General features: G+C 40.0%; 1 protein-coding gene across 1 annotated transcript; it reads left to right on the forward strand.

Moving 5' to 3' along the window:
- Positions 1-1,205: 1,205 nt before the first annotated feature.
- Positions 1,206-17,969, forward strand: LOC134596550 (glycoprotein-N-acetylgalactosamine 3-beta-galactosyltransferase 1-like). The gene is made up of 5 exons (XM_063444776.1): positions 1,206-1,257; positions 1,514-1,572; positions 9,761-9,973; positions 13,459-14,120; positions 17,307-17,969. Exons 3-5 carry the CDS (start codon positions 9,778-9,780, stop codon positions 17,517-17,519), a joined length of 1,071 nt encoding a protein of 356 aa, XP_063300846.1. The 5' UTR covers positions 1,206-1,257; positions 1,514-1,572; positions 9,761-9,777; the 3' UTR covers positions 17,520-17,969.
- The last annotated feature ends 5,329 nt before the right edge of the window (positions 17,970-23,298 follow it).

Below are 23,298 nucleotides of genomic sequence, written 5' to 3' on the forward strand. Positions count from 1 at the left end.
TTATGTATTAAATTTATATATGTGTGTATATATATAGTTTGTATATTATATTTTTGTAATATTGTATCCTATTGTAACAATGCAATGTTTTGCGGACAAAGACCCATGACATACTTGAAAACGAGAGAAATCTCAATGTATCCATCCTGGTAAATTATTTTACAAATAAAAAAATAAATAATTGCTAAGAAACATAATTATGTTGTTTCATGAGCTAGACTTGCGCATGAAACAAACTTGCAGTTTGGACAGTTTGTCTAAATCAAATGCCTCTTGATCCACACCCCAAAAATCGTTCGTCTGTTATTTACATGTGGAGTCTTGTTTATTGACTAAATCCTGAGCTACTAAAATGAACGGAAAAATAATATTATGGAATAAAAAAAAATAACTTTTAAGACTCATAAATATGTATTATAATGCGTTTACACATAAACATGCCAATTATATATATATATATATATATATATATATATAATGTCAAAAAACACTAGGACAGTGTACAGTGTACTGATATAGATTACGTGATAAACTGCAAAAAGAAAACTATAAGCATTAAAGGGTTACATGGTAATAAATTCCATTAATGGAGGAAACTGCAAGTATGAATGTTCATGTAATAATTAGCACGGTTACAGTTTTTAAACAGCACTCACCACATAATTATGAGGAAGATGAAAACTAAGACGTTTGCCTCCGAGATGACAGACGTTGAGTGAGAATCTCACTTACGACGTTGGAAAGAAAATTAAAGGTAGCGAAGAGGAGACGGAGCAGAAACAGAGGAGGAGATTGAGACGAAGAAGGCAAACATTGCAGACAGAAAGAGAAGACAAAGTGGAGAAAAGTTTTCAGCTAAACGTTTAACCCATGAAAGACAAGGGAAATCAGATTTGATGGCAACATTGTGAGAGAGGGTGAAAAGAACTGAATCGATGCAGGTCGATTAACTGGGAAGTTATGTTCAGAAGCCAGAAAAAAATGCTTAAAGGTTTAATTAAAGGGGAAATCAGATTTGACGGCAAAATGCCATTTCATCTGCAGCAAAAAAAGGAGAGGATGAGTAGACATAAAACGAAGCGGAGGGAGGTGGAGAAGGCAGGTGGTGCTATCACAGAGGTGAGGGTGGAGTCAGTTTCCCAAAGTAGGATGGACACCGGCAAAAGAACAGTATTTGAAACAGCACCGGCATTTACCATGAGTCACTCTGACAATTCTAATACTTCCAGACTATCACTGGCCAGCTTTTACTACTGAGTGAGTGAATGCAATGTTTGCCTCATATCCTATCTGGAACTTTGACTGTACAGAAAGATGTTTAAATATTTATTTGTCAGAACAAGCAGGAAACTTTATGTAAATCTATTACTGGAGACAAGTTTTATTATAATATAACATTGCAATGTAGAAATATATATATATATATAAATATGATTCCCTAAAATATTGTAAATGTACAGAATTTGTTGTCTTCTATCACAATCTATTCTAATAATTATCTTATCTCTTGCAGGTGCTTTCAAACATTGGATACTGAACTCTTAATGTACTGACTGTTGGCACACTGATCAGGTAAACTTCATATTTTGTCGCACATTGATTATAGGAATACTGCACTTTTTATAATACACATTTCCTGAGGGTAATAGTATTTGTTATGGCACACTGATTAAGGGAAAATTACACATTGCAAGACAAAGGAGGACAGGGATATTGCACCCAGACCATCCCATTGAGATAAAAAGGTCTGGGTGCCTATAATGTCCCTTTAAGTTATTAAAACGGACACTGGATCTTTCTCTGCCATTTCATTATGACTGGTTTTAAAATCATTATTAATTAGACTAGTGATTGGGACATCGAAATTTGGATGACTTTCGTCCATGCAATCATTTCATGAAAAACTATTTGGACAAACCAAATAATTGGCCAGTGTATCGTAAATATATACATAATATAAATAATATGGATATGTTTTGCAATACACTTATAGGTGCATTTTGCACCATTTGGTTTACAGATCAAGTGAAAAGAAGTAAAAACAATCTGAGGAGCAGTAAAACAACCTGTATATATTGTTTTATTATTGAATATATAATGTATAAAAAATTTTTTTACTGCTTCTACTTTTTTCCCCCTCTACTGGTCACTTAGTTTTTTCGACTTGATTTGTAAACAAAATCAACATTTAGTGCCTGTCCCCTTACCACTAATTACCTTTCATTTCATCAATAATCCTTTTTTTTCTGTACTTGGCACCTTGAACAGAACTTTAAATCACAAAACAAGCAAAATGGCTCATCCGTTGTTTTTAAGGACGCCAGTGATTTGCCATTGTGACCTAAGGCATTAAGGCTGACAAATTATACAGGATTGTTGGTTTATCTTGAAACCTTTGTAGGCATTAAGAAAAAAATGCAACAATGGGGTGTGCTAACCGGGCTGGTTTATGAGCCATGGTGAAATCCCAGGCACAGCTTGAATACACTTGGCACCCCAGAAGACACTGTGCGACGTGCTGCAGAGAAAGACTGGCCAAGCAAACCCATGAAAGAGGCCATGATGCAGGCAAAGGTGAATTTTACTTACGTTAACCCGTCCCTCACAGACACTGCCATCTTATTCCAGCCTGTCCTCTTATACTCCTGGCGCTTCAGCGTCAAATGCTGACGTCAACGCTGTGCGCATGCAAGAGAGTACAACATTGAAGTCTATAGAGGGTCCCTCAAGACCACGGGTTATTTTATAGACAGAGCCAGTTCCCTGCAGATCTCACTAGTGGTAGTTCCACCCAGTCTCTAGAAGTGTCTGGAGGAGAAGAAATACTGAGTCCCTACTTTGTCTCAGTATATCTTTTGACTGGGTTGGAATTTCAGTGAAATTCCAACACAATCAATATGAGTATTTCATAAAGGTTTTATCTTATAATACTAATTTTGCAGGGGACTGACAGTGTCATCTTAATTGGTGATGAAAAATAATGTATTCTGTGATTTAGAGGATTTATAATTTAAGGCAACTCAGGGGATTCATTGTTTTGAAACATTTGTAACACCTACTATTATTTTAATTAAAGAAACATAACATCAGTTTGCTATGAATTGTTCATGCATGCAAGGGCATTAGGCCCACTAGTCTAGTGCCTGTCTAATTGTCCTACAGTGAGCTGGCATCTGGGATGTGAAGTCATCCCGGCATTAGCATCACTACAGGGCGTGCAAGGGACCTGTGCAGGAAGAGCACAGTGATCCCATCACCGCAGCAATCACTGGCATTCCAGAGCAAGGTAGCGAGGTTGGGTGGACCTCTTCAATTATTAAATGTTTGTGTATGATATGCTGGGGGCAAAACCAGTTAAGTGACCCATTGCACCACCAAATCAGTTCACCACCCATGCCCACCTTTTCCTGGTTTTATAACGGATATTGATGTTATGCTAATCAGTAGCTCTTTGCCTTACCCACTCCTTCACAGCTCTGACTTTCAATGTTGTCAGAGCGCAGGCTGAGAATCTCTGAGCCTGTGCTCTGACTCACTAACTGAGAGCACCAGAACCACGAGGGAGAGGAAGTAATCTGACTGCACCCACTGCTGGTGCACACCAGCGGACCACCAGCGAATGGTTTAAATTGAATATGCTGGTGTCCCCAACTTGTGAGCTGTGTTGGCCACCGGGCGCCTCTGTTGTCATGGCAACCTACGTGATCGCACAGCTTGCACACCCCAACGGCTGGCCCTGCTGACACACACTGATGTTACTACTTAGTAATAATTCCCTCAATATTAATACAGACATCAGAGTAAACACTAATAAACTGTGGAAACAGAGCTGATCCCCCCAAATTTATAAAGATTTGCTTAGTGGATTTGTTGTAAGATTAAATCATGCCTCCTCCTCTCTCTCTCCCATGCGCTGCTCTGTAGGCTGGGAGGAAGTGAAGAGTAATCACAATCTTCCAGCACAGCGGCACCTGTGGCTGCATGGGGAACAGCTTAATTTGCCGCCCCCCCATGTGACATCACAATGTCCCACCCATATGATCTGCCCTACGAACTAACGCCAGTGCTGCACATAGTGTGTGTTTACATTAAAAAGCCTGCAGGGACCAGCTATAGACACCAGAACCACTTCATTAAGCTGAAGTGGTTCTGGGGACTATAGTGTCCCTTTAATGTGAGGTAAATGAGAGATTAATGTCACTAATAATATACTAGATTGCCTACTTACAACCAGATGAGGATGATGATGGGCTGCAGTTTGGCTCCACTGGTCTGGTGTAGAACAGGATCTCTGGAGGCTGTTTGCAACTGTGGTCACAAAATTCAATGTTCTGGGAGAATTGGAAGCAGCTCCATTTTTTGGTCTGGCCTGACGGTGAGTATGCCCACAAGGCCCACTCATAAGTCCACTTATATGTTCCACCCACCCATGAGTTCGCTCACAGGGAGTGGAGTGTGTAGGGGATGTGTTATGTGTTATTGTAGAGGATCTAATATGTGTGCTTATGGTATGTAGTGTATAGGGATACCAGTTTGTGCAGGTGATGCAGTGTGTTTGTGTGTAGTGGAAGCAGTGTGTATTTGTGTATAAGGGATGTATTGTGTGTTTCTGGTTGTGTGTAAGGGATGCATTGCGTGAATCTGTGTTTGTATGCATAAGTGATGCAAGGTGTGTGTCTGTATGTGTGTGCATTGAGTGTGTGTAAGAGATGCATTGTGTTTCTGTGTGTATGTAAGAAAAGCAGTGTGTGTGTTTGCATGTGTGTGCAAGGATTTGCATTGTGTGTTTCTGTGTATGTGTGCAAAGGATGCATTGTCTTTGTGTGTAAGGGTTGCATTGTGTGTGTGTAATGGATGCATTGTATGTTTCTCTGTGTGTAAGGGAAGCATGTTGTGTTTCTGTGTGTGTAGGGATGCATTGTGTGTTTCTGTGTATGTATAGGGATGCATTGTGTGTGTGTGTGCCAGGGCCGTCTTTAATATGATTAGGACCCTGGGCAATGCATTTTCTTGGGGCCCCTGGGCCCTGCCCCTCCTATCCCTCCCCCCAATTACGCCCAATGTGCAATCACACTGACAGACGTACTGGCACATACAGACACAGACAGACATTAAAACATTCACAGATACACACTGACACACAAATATATACTGGCAGACGTATTGACACACACACACAGACGTATTGACACACACACACAGGCATACTGACACACACACAGGCATACTGACATACACATAGGCAGACGTACTGGCACATACACACAGACAGACATTAAAACATTCACAGATACATACTGACACACACATACACTGACACACAAATATATACTGGCAGACATACTGACACACAGACATACATACATACACACACAGGCACATACACTGACAGATATACTGACACACACAGACACATACACTGACAGACGTATTGACACACACACACACACAGACATACATACACACACACATACACTGACAGATATACTGACACACAGACACATACACTGACAGACGTATTGACACACACAGACATACATACACACACAGACACATACACTGACAGATATACTGACACACACAGACACATACACTGACACACACAGACACATACACTGACAGAAGTATTGACACACAGGCATACTGACATACACATAGACAGACATACTGACACACACAGGCCTACTGACATACACACACACATACATACATACACAGACAGACATACTGACACACACAAACATACTTACACACAAGCATACATTTAGCCACCCTCCAGGTTCTTACCTTTTCCTGGAGGGTGGTTTCCCTGGGGTCCAGTGGCAGGCTGAGGCAGATGGGAGTTTTCCTCTGGAACTCCCCTCCCTGCCATTCTCCTCCCGCGCGGCTGTGTTCTCCGTTGGGAGGAAGTGACGTCACTTCCTCCCAGCCGGTACAGGAAGGGGCCCGGTCGCACTGTTTAAGTGTCACAGCGCCAGACCGGGCCCCTGCTCACACATGCTCTCCGGGTGGCCCTTAGTGCATGAGCCACCCGGGGAGCCTCCTCAGCGTGCGGGCCGGTGCGGCTCTGTTCAGCCGCACCGCTGGGTCCAAGGGGGGCTGCGCAAATCGCGGGGCCCACGGGGCAGCTGCTCTGGGCCCCCCAGGAGCAACTGGGCCCGGGGCAGCTGCCCCGTTTGCCCCGCGTTAAAGACGGCCCTGGTGTGTGCGTGTAGTGTCAAAGAGCTCCCTGTCTTGCCCCCTGTCCTATAGAGCTGTCCCTTCTGTCCCTTAGAGCTCTCCCCTGCCCCTTAGTGGTCTCTCCTCTCCCCCACCCTCCCCTAGCGGTCTCTTCTCACACTCACCCACCCTCCATGTGTTCTTCTCACCTCCCCCTTCCCTGTGTTCTCCTCACCTCCCCCCTCCCTGTGTTCTTCTTACCCCCTCTCCTCCCTGTGTCGTCCTCATCTCCCCTTCTCCTCACCCCCTCCCTGTGTTCTTCTTACCCCCTCTCCTCCCTGTATTCTTCTTACCCCCTCTCCTCCCTGTGTCCTCCTCACCTCCCCCTCCCTGTGTTCTCCTCACCACCCACCCTCCCTGTGTTCTTCTCAGTCCCCCATTCTCCTCATCTCCCCTTACTCTCCCCCTCCTCCTTGTGTTCTTCTTACTCCCCACTTGATCTTCTTACCCCCTGTTTTTCATACCCTCTTCTTCTTCTTACTCCACCCTCCTCCTTCTGTTACTCCCCCCTTCCTTCTGTCACTCTCCCTCCTTCACTTACTCTCTCCCCCCTTCACTTACTCTCCCCCCTCCTTCACTTACTCTCCCCTCTCCTTCACTTACTCCCCCCTTCACTTATTCTCCCCCCTTCAGTTACTCTCTCTCCCCCTTCACTTACTCTCCCCCCCTCCTTCACTTACTCCCCCCTTCAGTTACCCTCCCCCTCCTTCACTTACTCCCCCCCTCCTTCACTTACTCCCCCCTCCCTTCTCCTTCACTTACTCTCCCCCCTTCAGTTACTCTCTCCCCCTCCTTCACTTACTCTCTCCCCCTTCACTTACTCTCCCCCCCTCCTTCACTTACTCTCCCCCCTTCACTTACTCTCTCCCCTCCTCCATCCTTCAGTTACTCCCCCTCCCTCCTCCTTCACTTACTCTATCCCCCCTCCTTCACTTACTCCCCCCTTCAGTTACACTCTCCCCCTTCCTTCACTTACTCTCTCCCCCTCCTTCACTTACTCCCCCCTTCAGTTACTCTCCCCCTCCTTCACTTACTCCTCCTTCCCCTCCTTCACTTACTCCCCCCTCCCTCCTCCTTCACTTACTCTCTCCCCCCCTCCTTCACTTACTCTCCCCCCTTCAGTTACTCTCTCCCCCTCCTTCACTTACTCTACCCCCTCCTTCACTTACTCCCCGCTTCAGTTACTCTCCCCCCTCCTTCACTTACTCCCCCCTCCCTCCTCCTTCACTTACTCTCTCCACCCCCTCCTTCACTTACTCTCTCCCCCTTCATTTACTCTCCCCCCTTCAGTTACTCTCTCCCCCTCCTTCACTTACTCTACCCCCTCCTTCACTTACTCCCCGCTTCAGTTACTCTCCCCCCTCCTTCACTTACTCCCCCCTCCCTCCTCCTTCACTTACTCTCTCCACCCCCTCCTTCACTTACTCTCTCCCCCTTCACTTACTCTCCCCCCCTTCAGTTACTCTCTCCCCCCTCCTTCACTTACTCTCCCCCTCCTTCACTTACTCTCCCCCTCCTTCACTTACTCCCCCCTCCTTTACTTACTCCCCCTTGCCCCCTCCTTTATTTACTCCCCCCTCACCTCCCCTCCCCTGTAGCGTGGCTGAGTGTGCACCTTCCTATAACTCCGGCTGGGCACCGCGGACCGGAGAGGAGCTCGGCCACGCTACAGGGGAGGTGGGGGGGAGGAGAAGATGTGCTGCAGCCGCCTGAGGCTCTTAACAGAGTGCTCAGGCAGCTGCAGCATTTAAAGGGCCGGCCCTGCAGCCTGGGGGGGCAATTGCCTCCCTGCCACCCGGCCCAACCCACCCCTGATCTTGTTACTTGTGAAGTCTGGTTTTATCACTGATCTGGACATGTTACATTAGATTGTTATCTCTTATGTCTATTTCGTGTTTCTAAAATAAAAATAATGCATGCCTTATCCAATACTATGCTAAGCCGGAGGATTGCCTTGGGGTACCTTGTGCCTGTCTGTATTTTTCATATGCACTGCAAAAATAAAGAATAGATTGATTTTTGAACTACAACGAAGTAAGTCTGTGGATTTAATATCGGTTCTCCCAAGCGCCCGGACACCTTATTAGGAGCCCCTGGTTATCTTTTGGATGATTTATCAGTTCAAAATTTCTATATCACAATCTTAGCCAAACTGGAACACTGGGGATCCATTCAGTTTGATATTTTTGTACTTCAAAATCCACTTCACAGCTTATAATAAACCCTACAATGAAGATAATTAACAACATTCACACATTTGAAAACTGTGTGAAAAATTGTCAGATGATTTACATTTAAGTCTTTTTTAGCCGAAAATCATAGGAATCCATAGCTATTGGACTCCATGTATGTGGTGGATATTGTTATTATTAATTTTAGAAATATGGAGTTAAGACATGCATTTTTTTAATCCTTCAGGTGCATTTCTGTCTATTTATGACCTTCGATTCAGTGTCTGTATCAATAGACTCTACCATAAGTCAGCACATGCAGCCTGATGGCACCCTAAGCAGAGTGTGCAAAATCAGAGTTTCTAAGGGCTCATTTACAATCAATACTTTTTACAGACTAGTCGGTACATACTAAAAGTGTTTGTTGGTAGTGGTAGTAGTGTAGTGGTGGCCACTACTGAAAAGCAGTCACTAAGAAGTGGCTCCCATTACCCAGTAACCAAGGTAACAGCTTCCATAATTCTCTATGGAAGCCACTATCCTCTACATTGTGACTTTTTTTTTGACTGGCTTCCAACCCTGTTGCTACTTATTGCCAGCTGTTGCTAAACTTTAAATCTTAATGTCAGTTTCTTACACAGCTCAATGAAGTTCAAAAAAACGAACTCGTAGTCCATTCTATATATATTTTCTGAAAAGGCAGTGTTCACCGTGCTAATACCACTGGGATATGCTATAGACACCAAAACCACTACATTAAACTGCAGTGGCTCTGGTGACTGTAATGTTTCTTTAAGTATGTCTATACATGTACATTGTCTTCATGTGACTTTGTACAGTGTGTAACAGAACTGTATTGTATACGATCATTCATCAGTACTCTACAAGACTATCTCCCAACCCAGTCCTCAGACATACACAACAGTCCAGGATTTATACATTTCCAGTGGGGAATAGCTAAAAAATCTGCATCATTGTCTGTATCTTGAGGACTGAATTTGGACTGTTATAGACCTATTTGATGGTATAAGTGACTGGATCACTTTATTCTACTGCTCTTTTGCTAATTGTGTAATTTTTTATAGACTTTTAACTTGTTCAAACAGGCAAACTTTGGTGAAAGTTACAAAAGTATATCGAATAGGGAAGTTATAAAAGTGATGCATGCGCTATGAAATCCACTGTAATATATTCCTGTTGGTTCCATTTGTTTATATGGTGATTACCTGTCTCTTAAAATCTTGCCACACTTTTCAAATACCAACTCTGAAAGTATTTCACCAACTGCTTGTATCTTGTGCTCATTGCATTGCAAAGTTATTTTGGTTCTTTATTAATATACTACTGTTTTCATTTTTTTTTTTTTATAGATTAGATCTTTATAGATATGGTACCAATATCTTTCAAGAAACACTGGATGACATTTAATGTTGGGTTCTTTGTTGGAATTCTCATGATTTCCTTTTTAAATCATGCTATTTTGGAAAATAGACGCCATATACCAAAAGTTATTCGCACATGGAAACAGGTCAAACCTGCACAATTTCAACATGTTCCTGACTTTTCTCATACTCGTCATACTGGTAAATTTTATATTTTTCTTTCACATTTAAGATCCTTTTACTTAAATCTAGAGGCTATGGTAATATCATGCAAAAAAGAAAAGAAAAAAACGGTAGCAGCTCACTCCAGCCTCTTTTCTGCCTCTATGCTGCTGTATGCCTCTGCTGGCTCCATGCTGCCTCTTCCCTTAACTCCCCCTGTGTGACTCTCTGTGAAGCAGGGAGGAAGTAACAGGCTCACATAACTTCCTCCCTGCCGGCTGATAGTCGGCTCTTAAAGGACCTGCACCTCACAGACCCTGGTTAGTATGAGGGAAAGGGGGCACAAATCATGTATAATGTTCTGGTAATCAACACACACAATCTGACATACATTGTATGTCAGAGTGTGTGTGTGATTTCCAGGATATTATGCATGTTCTGTGGCTGTCAGGGAGCCGCATGCAAAATGTGGGAGTCTCCTGGAACTACTAGTCTGGGAGAGAGACAAGGTGTATGTAGTGAGTGTAGAAGGAAGGGGACATGCCACAGTGTAAGAGAGTCCGAAGTCAGCATTACCTTAACTAATTTCATTGTCAGCCAGTCCACACAAGTTTTGTTCCACAACATCCCTATTAAGTTTCCATACTTAAGCAAGAGTATGTGAAGAGTAGTACGTAAAAAAAGTTACAAAAAAATGTAATTATATATATATATATATATATATCATTTTTTTAAAACTTTTTTTTACGCGTATATATATATATGTGTTTTTATCAATGGGCCTATTCCCTGGGCATAAGCCTGGAGCTGCAGCTCCATCGGCCCCTATGTTAATCCGGCCCTAAATATGCTTACTGCTTCTAATTCATGGGTGTAAAAGAATGAGAACAAGTGCAACACAATACATGTGAATTTGTTGTGCTTCTCTATATTTTTTTCTCTTTTATTTTCATGGCAGTAACTATTAAAGGGCAATACACACAAGTACTATAAACATAGAAACATAGAATGTGATGGCAGATAAGAACCATTCGGCCCATCTAGTCTGCCCAGTTTTCTAAATACTTTCATTAGTCCCTGGCCTTATCTTATAGTAAGGATAGCCTTATGCCTAATTAAATTAGTTTTTGTCTAGTGCACTGCACATTAATTAAAGTTACTCTTACTACATAGGATTCAAACAATATTTAAAAGCATGTAGTGTTCATTAAGCCAGGGTTGTTAGAAATGAATCAGATAAATTCTCATTTTGTAACAAAATAGCCAACGCAAAAAATAGCCTCCTTGGATAATGTTTCCATTTCAGCATTTTCGTCTAAACTTTGAAATTTAGTTGTTAATGCTTACTACAACACATTTGTTTCTATGTGTTTCATATTAAGTTTTTTTTATTTTCTCCATGAATGAGAAACATTGAGTATTAGACGCAGTGAGAGAATCTATGCATGCACTGCTTGCTGTATATTTTCCTTATGAGGAGGTTTATTGGAATATTTTTTGGGGGGAAGGACAGCTCAAGCATTTTCTGTTCCTTGCAGAAATTATTGCTGAAACATGAATTCCTGAGTGATTTGTTTCATCTTGAAGGTTAAAAAAAAGTTATTTCTTTAATTTCTGATTCACCCTTTTTGGAATAAGAGTTATACATTTTGCTTTTGTATCTAGATAGGGAAAGTATTACGGCACATTAAAAATCCCCAACTCTTCATCAATCATAAAATCCGTAAGATCTGTCCCAGATACTATATCCCTTAAAATGGTAGAAAATATTATAAACAATATAAGTTTGAAAAACTGGTATGTTAACCCTGATATTTGTATTAAAGATATATATGATAATGATCAACTAGAAGACTATCCCACTCTAAGGACAAGATTGGCTTTACCCCCTAGAGAAATGTTTAATTACTTACGTATTAAGAGTTTTCTAAAGATGCATCTTATAAAATATAATGGGGAAAAAAGAAATCTAATTAAAAAGATTCTCTCCATAGAAACTATGAAAAATAAATATTCTCTAATACATGAATTGCCAAACTTTATAAATCAACCAAACACCCCCACAGCTTTTAAAAACTGGGAGAGAGATTTTGGCACCAAGGTTGATTTCAGCTTGTGGTGCCTTGCATTTCTTCAAATTAAAAAACATCTCCATTGTTTAAATATATTGGAAAATTTTATTAAAGTTAGCAATAGATGGTATATGGTTCCAAGGAGGTTAAACAAAATATGTCAAAGAAAACCTACTAATTGTTGGAGATGTTTTAATTTAGACGGCTCCATGATACATATATGGTGGAATTGCCCTAGAATCCAACCAATATGGTTGGATAAAATAATAATTGAAATAAACAATATCCGTTTCAATTTTACAACAGAAACAGCCTTATTATATATTTATAACAATAAGCTAGATTAAAAAAACCGAAATACTGGTTACCCATTGTTTTATGGCCACTAAACTCCTGATTGCAAAATCATGGAAATAAATAGATATTCCAGATATGCACCATTTAAAGGGCCAAATTCTAAATCAAATTGGAGATGGAAAAAGGAGTAATCTGGTATAATGCTTATTAAAAAAAATTCAACAAGAGAGTTATATAACACCCTTATAGCAGATATTAATCATATAGAAAGTTAAAAATAATAACAATTGAATGTAAATAATATATATATATATTATTGTTATTAGAAGAAAAAGAGAGAAAATAAGGATAGGAGAAAAAGAAAGTAGGTTAAAGATAGATGAAAAGGAAGAGAGGGGAAAAAAAGAAAAGAAAAAGGTATAAAAGGAAAGAAAAGAAAAGGGAAAGGGAAGGAAAAGGAATGAAGAAAAAAAATTAGTAATTTGATGAATAAAGAGCTAACCCAATCTATGTTTTATTGTATGTAGAAGTCTGAATAAATTCGGCATAATCATAGAAAAGATAAATAATGTATGTAAAACAAGAATGTCTATAATGTCGACGTAAAGGGTAAACTGTCAATGTAAATATAAAGCAATGTAATGTATAGTTATAAGAATATAATTAAGTTATCCTTCTATGATTATGGTATGAATATTTCTATGTATTATTCTTGATAGAATCAGTGTTCTATTGTATGTATATTTGTATAAAATGTTTTACGACAAATAATTTAATAAAGAGAAATTACACACACACACACACAAAAAAAAGATCCACTGTAAGACCCATCACCTCCTTGTGGGTTATGTGGCCCTGTACAATGTGCTTCTTATTAGAGTTAACCAAGAGAGTGTACAGGCTTAATATGAATTTGTGTTGAAATATTTGGTTTGCCTGGAGAAAATCTTAGGTAAAGATTGTTATTTGAGTGGTTTATGATGGGTAAATGTGATAATAATGTTGTGCTTTATCCCTCAGAAGAGCATTTATACAACTTCAATTCTCACATTCTCACAAATATTTTTACATATATTGTGAAAGTTCTTTATTAAGTTGTTTGTAGTTCTTAATTTTATTGAAAATGTTTTTGTTTTTTTTGTTTGGGTGTTACAGCTAATACCAGTGTAACTGATGATCTTTTCCATAAGGTCAGAGTACTTTGTTGGATCATGACTGGGCCAAATAACCTAGAGACCAAAGCTATACACGTTAAGCACTCATGGACACGTCATTGTAATGTGGTCCTATTTATGAGCTCTTTTAACAATGAGAAATTCCCAACAGTTGGTTTGGGCACCAAAGAAGGTCGGGACCAGCTTTACTGGAAGACAATCCGTGCCTTCCACTATGTACACAAGCACCATTTCGACCAGGCTGATTGGTTCTTAAAAGCAGATGATGACACATACGTAGTAATGGACAATTTACGTTGGATGTTGTCAAAATACAATACTAACCAGTCAATCTACTTTGGTAAACATTTCAAACCCTTTGTCAGACAGGGTTACATGAGTGGAGGAGCTGGTTATGTACTCAGCAAAGAAGCTGTCAAAAAATTTGTAGATGGATTTCGCACTGGGGTCTGTAAGCACACAACCCATGTGGAGGATGTGGCTCTAGGTCAGTGCATGGAGAAAATGGGAGTTATACCCGGGGACTCCCGGGACACTATAAACAGAGAGACCTTCCATCCATTTTCACCTGAACATCATCTCACTTATCAATTTAGTAAGAATGACTGGCTCTGGAGCTACAACTTATATCCTATTGTTAAGGTAAGTAAAAAAATGTCAGGATAGTTATCTTAAATAAATATTCTTCCAAAAGTGTCTGTTTGTCCACAAACAATCTTCGCATAGGAAATGACCAAGTTCAAACCTACAAAAGCTATTAGCTTGTTTGTTTCCCCCCCCCGCAAAATCTGATAGCTAACCAAAGGTAGTTAGTTGTGGGTTGTTCTTTGTTTAACGTAAAGTTGCATTATTCAATTTAAAGGGCAAGTGTCATCAAATTTTCATTGCTGCATTTCCACACAGATAAAACAGAGAAATCACAGCAGCAGGTAAGTTAGGTTGAGCAGCAGTTGTCAAGATACCAGTATGAAAAAAAAGGAATTGGGGACACACCTGGAACATGCATTTCTTAGCCTTGTAAATTTTTAAACTATATATTTATTTTTTTCATGGGTGTGCTGTTCCTTATTGTGTATTTTTTTTTAGAAAACAGTATGGTCTGACCCAACATAGCATCTCAGTAAGATTAGAAAAAAAGTGACATTGACAAAAAAAATCAGCTACAACCCTAAACAAATCATCATGTCACAATAAATAATGTTTTAAAACAGAAGTGAAAATCTGATGACCATTGTTCTTTGACTTTAAGGGCTGCCTTACTAAGGTAAGCTATCCTTTAGAGAAAAATTATGTTACTAATTATTTATTTTTATGATTTCATATTTTTTTTTACTAATTAAGTCTGGTATACAAGCAAAAGCAAAACCCAACATATTCAGGGAGAACCCTGTCACATGCAGAATATCTGTGGATCATTCATCTGATCGTTAAGGTTGTAAACCTAATTGTTTTGCCTTAATGATCAGACTTTTATATATTAGTTACAGAGCAGATGGGTTGACAAAAAAACAAAACAAACAAAAAACTCGGTGACATGCCACAGAATAGAGAAACTAAGGGGACATCACAAGTGTATGCTATCAGGGAATGCAATGCATGCATCTTTGTAGTATCTAATCAGGAATTCTGGCTAGTCTGAGAGGAATGGTTATACCATTGCAGGATGCATTATGGGTTCTGCAACTCCTTCAATGGCAGGTGTTTATCTATTTTACGATGACTGAAAAATCCATTAAAATCATCTGATAACACTGCAGCGAGCATTTGAATGTCTAGAATATTAACTCAGGCAGAGCTCATTTGCACAAGATGCAAAGTTTGAGGTTATTTGCAAAGCAAGCAGGGCCTTCTGAAGTGATTATTTTTTGTATGTATTTTTTATGTATTATCTATCGATTGCTTTTATTAATCAAGGTCCCCTCAATGGTGCTTTGACTAAAGTTCCAAAGCATCAAGATAAACAAGACAAATCCCTGCCTTATTTTATGTACGTGTAGGACTATGAGAGCATATGGCAAGTTAGTATTATTTTTTAGCATTTTTATAGCGCCAACATATGCCAAACAAAACAGGTCAAAATCTATGAGGATTTGTGGCAGGCAGCATTGTCGTGACCATTTCTCCTGGTGGGACATCAGAACTGAAACTGGCTCTTTGAATATTAAATTGTATTTTTTGTATTTTTACAACATTTCTGTTTGAGATATTAAGCATGTGAGAACAATCTAGATATACTTTTTTTTATTGCATTTATTCAGTATTGCCACCATTCCACAGTTCTGAGGATTTTAGTGTGATTTTCTTTTTTATTCATCAGGGGTATAATCTGGGTCTGTACTTTGTTTATTTCCTAATTCCCATAAAATATAAAAACACTGAAAGAAATTAAGGAAAGAAAGGTCAGAACCTAAACAAAACCTTCCACAAAAGCATATGGTAAACTAGAGGGGCCACTGTTCTGGTGCTTTGAATGTATATGTCACATGGGGTCTATTGTAAAAGGCCTTGGAGTTATGGTGACATATTCCCATAAACTCCTTCAATGTATCCACGTTGTCACACACAACAAAGTAAGGAAACATTGACAGGGCTGTCCACAAAATGCCCGCTGCTCCTGTGTAATCCTGACAAAAAAGGCAACTTTAGGGTCGCCATTGTTGATTTATTTAGGATTGACCCAGTGTAGGAATTTATAACTAGGTGGGCCCAAAGCCTTAGTGAGGAGCAGTCCCAAGTTGGTTTCTCATTATACCTAACCTTAAGAATATATTGAGTATATTCTAAATTTGATAATATTTACCCTGCAGTTATTGTATTATAAAATACATCACCTCAGATGTTCTTTGTGGTGTCCAGTGCAACTTCCATCCTGTGCAGTCACCCCTAACTATCTGAAGATACAGATACATACATGGATAGACATAAAAAAATATCTATGCATGAATTGATGGAACGAGATAGCTTCCGCTAACATTACTCTTAGTCAACTGCTGTAATGTGTCCTAAAATTGGCTAAAACAATTCTTCGGTTATTGGCATACAACTGGCATCACCCTCACAAGAAAATCAACCAACTGCAGACATCCCATATCTATCGTAAGATAAATATAACTACAAATAGAGAAATGGATGGGTAGATCGGTTCAGGGATAGGCAATATACATGATGCAACAATAGATAGCTATATAGACAGACTACAGGCAAAACTCTGCCCATGCCTTGCATACAAATGCATTAGACAGGCCAATGAATAGTTTGCAAGTAGACAGAATACTTGCAGATGATAAGCTCCTATTCTTATCAGGGTTTGTCAAGAAACGTGCAGGGGCAAACTAATGATGAGATTCACTGTCAGAGCTGAATTTCTCTCCAGAATTCTCATCTCATTAGCTTCATACTGACATTTAGGGCACCTTCGTAGCACAGATACATTGATATCTTCCTAAAGGAGTGTTGTTTCAGCCCTATTTTACACTATTTTTTTTTCTATCCATTTCAGACATGTACCTGCCCTGTATAGTTTGCTATTGCTTCTCCATTTCGGGCCATGGTACTCTTGTCATCATCAATATTTCACAATATCTTATTGATTTCCCTATAACCCACCTCCCAGGTTCCCATTCCTCCCCCTCCCCCTCCCAACACTAGTTTTATTTGATTGTATGCTTATTTGTCTAGTATTTGATCCACGCTATAGACTCACATGCTGTTGGCCGTAGGCCGTAGGCAAATAGAATAGAAGGGGTACAAATATAAAAGATTGTTTTTATCTTTTGTTTTGTATATAATACAAAGATAATTTATATGTTTGCGATATTTTCTTCACAGGGTCCGCAATGCTGCTCTGACCTGGCCATATCCTTTCACTATGTTGATCCTCTTGTCATGCATATGCTAGAATATTTCACCTACCATCTCCGACCTTATGGATATAAATATCGCTACCAACCAACGTTATCCTTTAATGAACAAGAAAAGGATACTTTTACTAAGGAGAAACATGTGAATCCTAATGGAACCTCGTCAGTTATTAAAAAGTAGAACATTTTAGTTTTCATTTTCATATCAGACTTTAATTATATGAGAAAATAATTTCCTGGAGCTCTTCTTCACTGTACCTTAGGGCATCATGAAATTTTGTATTGTAAACAAAGTACTTTTTTGACTTCACATTCTGGGTGTTTGAAGACTATCGGACATTTTGCGATTATGAATATGTATTATGGATATGTATGAGCCAAGCAAATACGTGAATTAATGTATTTAGAACGAAGACTTGCTGGAGAACAAATAGAGTCAGCTGGCCATTATGTATACATATAGAGAGAAGTATGACAATAGTTATTTCGTCTTCTTTAACTAACCCACTCACCCACTTTGAAAATGTTGGTCTCAACCAGAGAAGCTCAAGAGGCTAATGTTTAGTTATAATTGAGTTGTAATTTCTTAATAGCTGAAGAGCCTATTTGTCCTATATGATATGGACTAAATACAGACAATTTTGTGCATAACTGTTTTTTTTTTATAATTTACAGAATAAATATGTAGTGTTGGTGCTAGATAAAAGTTTACTGTTATCGTTTCAGCCTTATAAAATAACTATAGAAACTAGAATTAATAACTCTTGAGGTGCAAATATGGCTTATATTAGACATTATATTAGGACAGAATCAAGTCAAAGACATAACTCCTGAATACGTATAGATATATTAAATAAGTGGGGTTCTTTCTGGATATAACAAAATAATTATCTCATGCCACCACTAGGTGGCAAAACTAAGCCATTTTTGTACAATTCAAATAGCACCTTGTCTTAAAAAGGAAAGTCTATACTGTAGATTTAAATCTGCTATTTACAACTTTAGCCATCACAGCTCTTTCCCTTTTCTGATGTATACATAAGGATTTTGGTGCCACTGTGTGTAATTTTGGGAATATGACAGACTTTCCTTTAAAAATGAAATTTTACCTAACACCAACACCACATGTTTTTTTTCTTTATTATTGTTTACAATTCTGGGATTACCCCCTGTGTTTAGCTTGGTGCTTGTGCTATCAACTCTCTACATCAGGGTAGGCAACACAGCCGTAAGAGCATTATGGGAGATGTAGTCCAGTACATCTGGATTGTGAAAGAATCTGGATCTGGAGGGTTGCCTACCCCTCCTCTTACCTGAGTACTACTTTTTATGTCAATGTGTTTTAAAAGTATAAAAATTGTTATGGATATAATTACATTCAAGAGGCTCCTCAGTACATGTACTGCAGACACCTATACCTAAAATACAATCATGCAGCCAATTTACTTCTCCTAATGGCACTAAAAAATGTTCTGGTCAACAATCTGTAAAGCTTTATCTTGACCATTATAGCTGCCATTATAGCTGCTAGTATAATCGGTGCCTGATTATGGTTCTGTGTGTCTGTGAGACACATTCTTCTGCTTCCCAACCAACCAGCTGCGCCAATCAAACACTCTCTAGAACACTCATTTGAATCATTTGATTTATAACTGAGTTTAAAGTGAAACTGTTATGCTATTTTTAAAGGATCACTATAGTGTCAGGAAAACAAACTCATTTTCCTGACACTATAGCACCCTAAGGGTGCCCCTACCTTCAGGGTCCCCCTCCCGTGGCGCTAGGGGGGGTTAAAACCCCTTCAGCAGCTTACCTTAATTCAGCGCTGACCTCTCCTCCCCCGCTGACCTCAGCCCCCGAGTGGAGCGGAATGCGCATGCGCGGCAAGTGCCGCACGTGCATTCAAACAGTCTATAGCAAAGCATTTCTCAATGCTTTCCTATGGACGTTCTGCACGCTGGATGCGAATTTCACATCCAGCGTTGCAGATGCTCCTCTAGCGGCTGTCAGGAAGACAGCCACTAGAGGTTGGATTAACCCTGCTATGTAAACATAGCAGTTTCTCTGAAACTGCTATGTTTACATGTGAAGGGTTAAAACCTGAGGGACCTGGCACCCAGACCACTTCATTGAGCTCAAGTGGTCTGGGTGACTATAGTGTCCCTTTAACTTTCATCTATATATTGTGCTAGCAGTTTTGCTAACATATGTATAGATTTAAAACTAAGTTGTTCTCCCATTTGTATCTCAATTTATTGGGAGACACTCAATGTTAAGGAATTAAGAGACAGGGAGAGCAGAAGAGACCTCCTACAGAAGGTCCCTTTGCTCTCCACCCATAGTTCACAACACATGTGCTGTGGTTGCTTTGGTAACTCACAAGCCGGCACTACAAGTGCTGGCTGGGGACTATAGGAATGGTGTGATGTTACTCCGCTGGCAACAAAGCTAGCATGTTGGCTTCATGGAGGAGGTTTTGCCTGCATGGGGAAGTGTTCCTAAGACTGGGCAGATCAAAGAAGAGCTGAGGAAGAGTGCAGGCGGACCTTTTAGTTGCAGGGTTAAAATGACAGAGGCATGGCACCCAGGCCACTTCATAGTAAAAGTGGTCTGGGCGTCTATAGGCTATGTGATTTTAAAATCTAAAATATGTAATACAGAGATGAATAATTAAGATTTGATAATTTTTTACCTGTTATTGCAAAATTCAATTATTTTGAGTTGATGTCTAAACTATGTATATTAACAAAATATGGAATATGAAATTTATACATCTGCGGTTTATAATTCCTGAACTAGCCAATACATTAACAACATTATTTATACAAAATAAATATTTTTTTTTTTAGATAAAAGTTATATCAGTTTGATTGTGATGTATTAATGCGGAATAGACTTGTGGAGTGCATAGAGATAAAATTTAGTTTGGCTGACACATTTTTCCAGAAAATAGAAAAGCTTTTCAGGAAGTCCGAATTTTAGTCATATGTCTTTTAGCTCGGCAGAATTTGAACGCACTAATAGGAGCATTTTATTTTTTTCTGGTTCACAGATCAAGTGAGAAAAAGTAATATAAGGAAAAACAGGGGGCAGTAAAAAAATCTATATTTGTATAATACATATTTATTAAAGAAAAAAAACATTATAATGTTATGAATATAAACACGTGTTCCTAATACAAAAGTGCTTCAGTACCTATTTAAATTTCCTTTAAGGGCAGATCCGCTCCTGTGGATGATGTCCGTGATGTGATTTGCGTCACTGGCCCACCTCTTTTCATCCCTCCCAATGATGTCCTCCTTCATAGGATGCTGATGTTGTGGGGTATAGATTGGGTGAGGTGTGAAAGCGAGAGATTAACTTAGGGTATGTGTATTTTTTTTAATGCTTCCCATTAGTTTTCCATCAGCATCACCTCTACCCGATACAAGACACTCATGTTTGTTATGAGTTATGAATGTTTTCGGGTATTCTTTCTTTGAGATTCTATAGTAAGGCCCATTGTCACACAGCTCAACGTCTGGGCCCCCGGGTCCACCCCTGAGTCAGCCCTATTTCTGCAGTTTGTGTGTGGAGTTGATGAAATGTGCGTGGTGGATGCAGTGTGTGTGTGTGTGTGTAATGGATGCGGTCAGGGCTGGCACACCCATAGGGCAGCACAGGCAGCCGCCTTAGGACACACTGGTGCGGGGGGCGCAAGATCCATTTGACCAGCAGGAGGGAAGTGGACGGCCAGGCACCTGGTCTGACCAGGAGGAGGTAGAATATTTTAGCTCCTCTACCACGCCCCTTGGCTCGACCACGCTACACAGGAAGGTAAATAAGCACAGAGACAAGCCAGGGGGGTTGAGGGGACACAAAGAGACATAGAGGGGCTGGGGAGGAACAAGATACATACAAAGTGTCTGAGGGAGAGAAAAACTCACAGGGGCTGACAAATGGGCAAAATAGACAGACAGGAACTGGGAAAGGGGAAAAAGAGACAAACATGAGTTGTAGGGGAGACTTGTTTGCCATATCATTAATATTATTTTAGATCTGTGTATTCCAGAGTTTGTTACTATCCTGTGCGAAGCCTCTGGGTTCCAGAGCAAGCTGATGTGCTGTGCTAATGCCTGGTGTTCCAGATCAAGCTGCTTTCCTGTGCAAACCACTGGTGTTCCAGAGCAAGCTGCTTTCCTATGACAAACCCAGTGTTCCAGATCAAGCGCTTTGCCTGTGCAATCCCCCAGTGTTGAGAGGCCCTCCTCCCTTCCTTATAATGAATTATCTGTTTTACATTTATTTCTCCTGTTTCTTGCTTATAATAATACACTTATAGAAACATGGAATGAGATGGCAGATTCGTCTGCCCAATTTTCTAAATACTTTTAATTAGTCCCTGGCCTTATCTTAAGTCTAGGATAGCCTTATGCCTATCCCACGCATGCTTAAACTCCCTTACTGCGTTAACCTCTACCACTTCAGCTGGAAGGCTATTCCATGCATCCACTACCCTCTCAGTAAAGTAATACTTCCTGATATTATTTTTAAACCTTTGCCCCTCTAATGTCCTCTTGTTGTGGTAGTTTTTCTTCTTATAAAAATAGTCTCCTCCTTTACTGTGTTGATTCCCTTTATGTATTTAACCCCTTAAGGACTGGACTGTTTTTGCAATGTTGTACATTTGCGACCAGGCCTCTTTTTAAACTTTTGTGGTGTTTGTGTTTAGCTGTAATTTTCCGCTCTCTCATTTACTGTTCCCATACAAATTATATATTGTTTTTTTTTTTTAAGACAAAAGGGGCTTTCTTTACATACTATTATTTATATAATCTCATGTAATTTTTTTTTTTTTTTATTCTTTATTTTCAGTTGTGCATGATATAACAACGGGCTTACGTAGCCACGACAGCTGTCGTAAGCGGCAACAGTCAAAACAATATAAACATGGCATATGAATATACTGCACAATTTTACATTTTGGTAAGAGAAAAACATAGACAGTAGGTAAATATAACCTTCAGTATGTGAGCTTTCCTGACCCACCTGCCCATGTATTTATTTATGCATTTAGTTTTCCCCATCGGTCAGACCATAGGCGACTCACATAGCATATACAGATAGCATTAACATAACTATCGCTAAAACATGAGCTATAAAGGTGGTCAAAGACAACCCACTCTTGTATCCGAAGCTGTTGTAGTGATCTCCCGAAAACTGTCTGGCAATGCAGGCTACCGCTTGTCAACTCGGGTTTTGAGGTTTGTAAAAACAATCAGAACACAACACGAAGTATGAGGTAACTCATGCATCTAAGGTGTATATGGGCATAAAAACATCAGTGGCGCGTGCCCTCCACCTGCAGGGAGACTCCTGCAGTAGGTGGGGCCTTCTAGAGGGTCTAGCCCGCGGACACATCTGTTGTGACTACAACTCTCGGATAGATCCCTCCCAACAACCTCTGGTAGACATATGCTAACCATAGTAAAAGAAAAAGGAAAGAGAAAAAAAGAGAAAGAGTTCATAGAGAAAAAGAGCAGGGTAGGGGTCGGATGGGGAGGAAGTACTAGGGAGCCTCATCCTTCTGTCTATATAAGTTTCTGTTCTCGGTACCGCTGCTAGCTCTAACACAAGGGGCTATTTTCCCAGGGCGCCCACATTTTTTGGAATTGTTTCTGGGTTCCTCTAACCCTTGTCGTCAGGTCGTCCATCACGTATACCTCCCGTATTCTGTTAATTACACCCGCTATGGCCGGTGTGGTCTGTTTAAGCCACTCAGCTGCCACTGCTCTCCTGGCTGCCAGCGTTAGTTTATGGATGAGTTTTTGTTTGTGTCTAGTCCACCCTTCTATCGTTCTACTGAGCAGGTAAAGCCACAGGTCCAGGGGAGGGGGGTCTGGAAAATACCTGGGCCATCATATCTCTAACTTGTTGCCAAAATCGTACCATCAGGGGGCATTCCCACCACATGTGGATAT

Source organism: Pelobates fuscus, chromosome 1 (assembly GCF_036172605.1).
Source record: "Pelobates fuscus isolate aPelFus1 chromosome 1, aPelFus1.pri, whole genome shotgun sequence".
Taxonomy (NCBI): Eukaryota; Metazoa; Chordata; class Amphibia; order Anura; family Pelobatidae; genus Pelobates; species Pelobates fuscus.

Bases quoted from the DNA above. Each gene is read 5' to 3' on its own strand.
- LOC134596550 (XM_063444776.1), top strand. From the start codon at position 9,778: ATGGTACCAATATCTTTCAAGAAACACTGGATGACATTTAATGTTGGG. The intron at 9,974-13,458 runs GTAAATTTTATA...TGGGTGTTACAG, and splicing joins TTCTCATACTCGTCATACTG to CTAATACCAGTGTAACTGAT. The intron at 14,121-17,306 runs GTAAGTAAAAAA...TTTTCTTCACAG, and splicing joins ACTTATATCCTATTGTTAAG to GGTCCGCAATGCTGCTCTGA.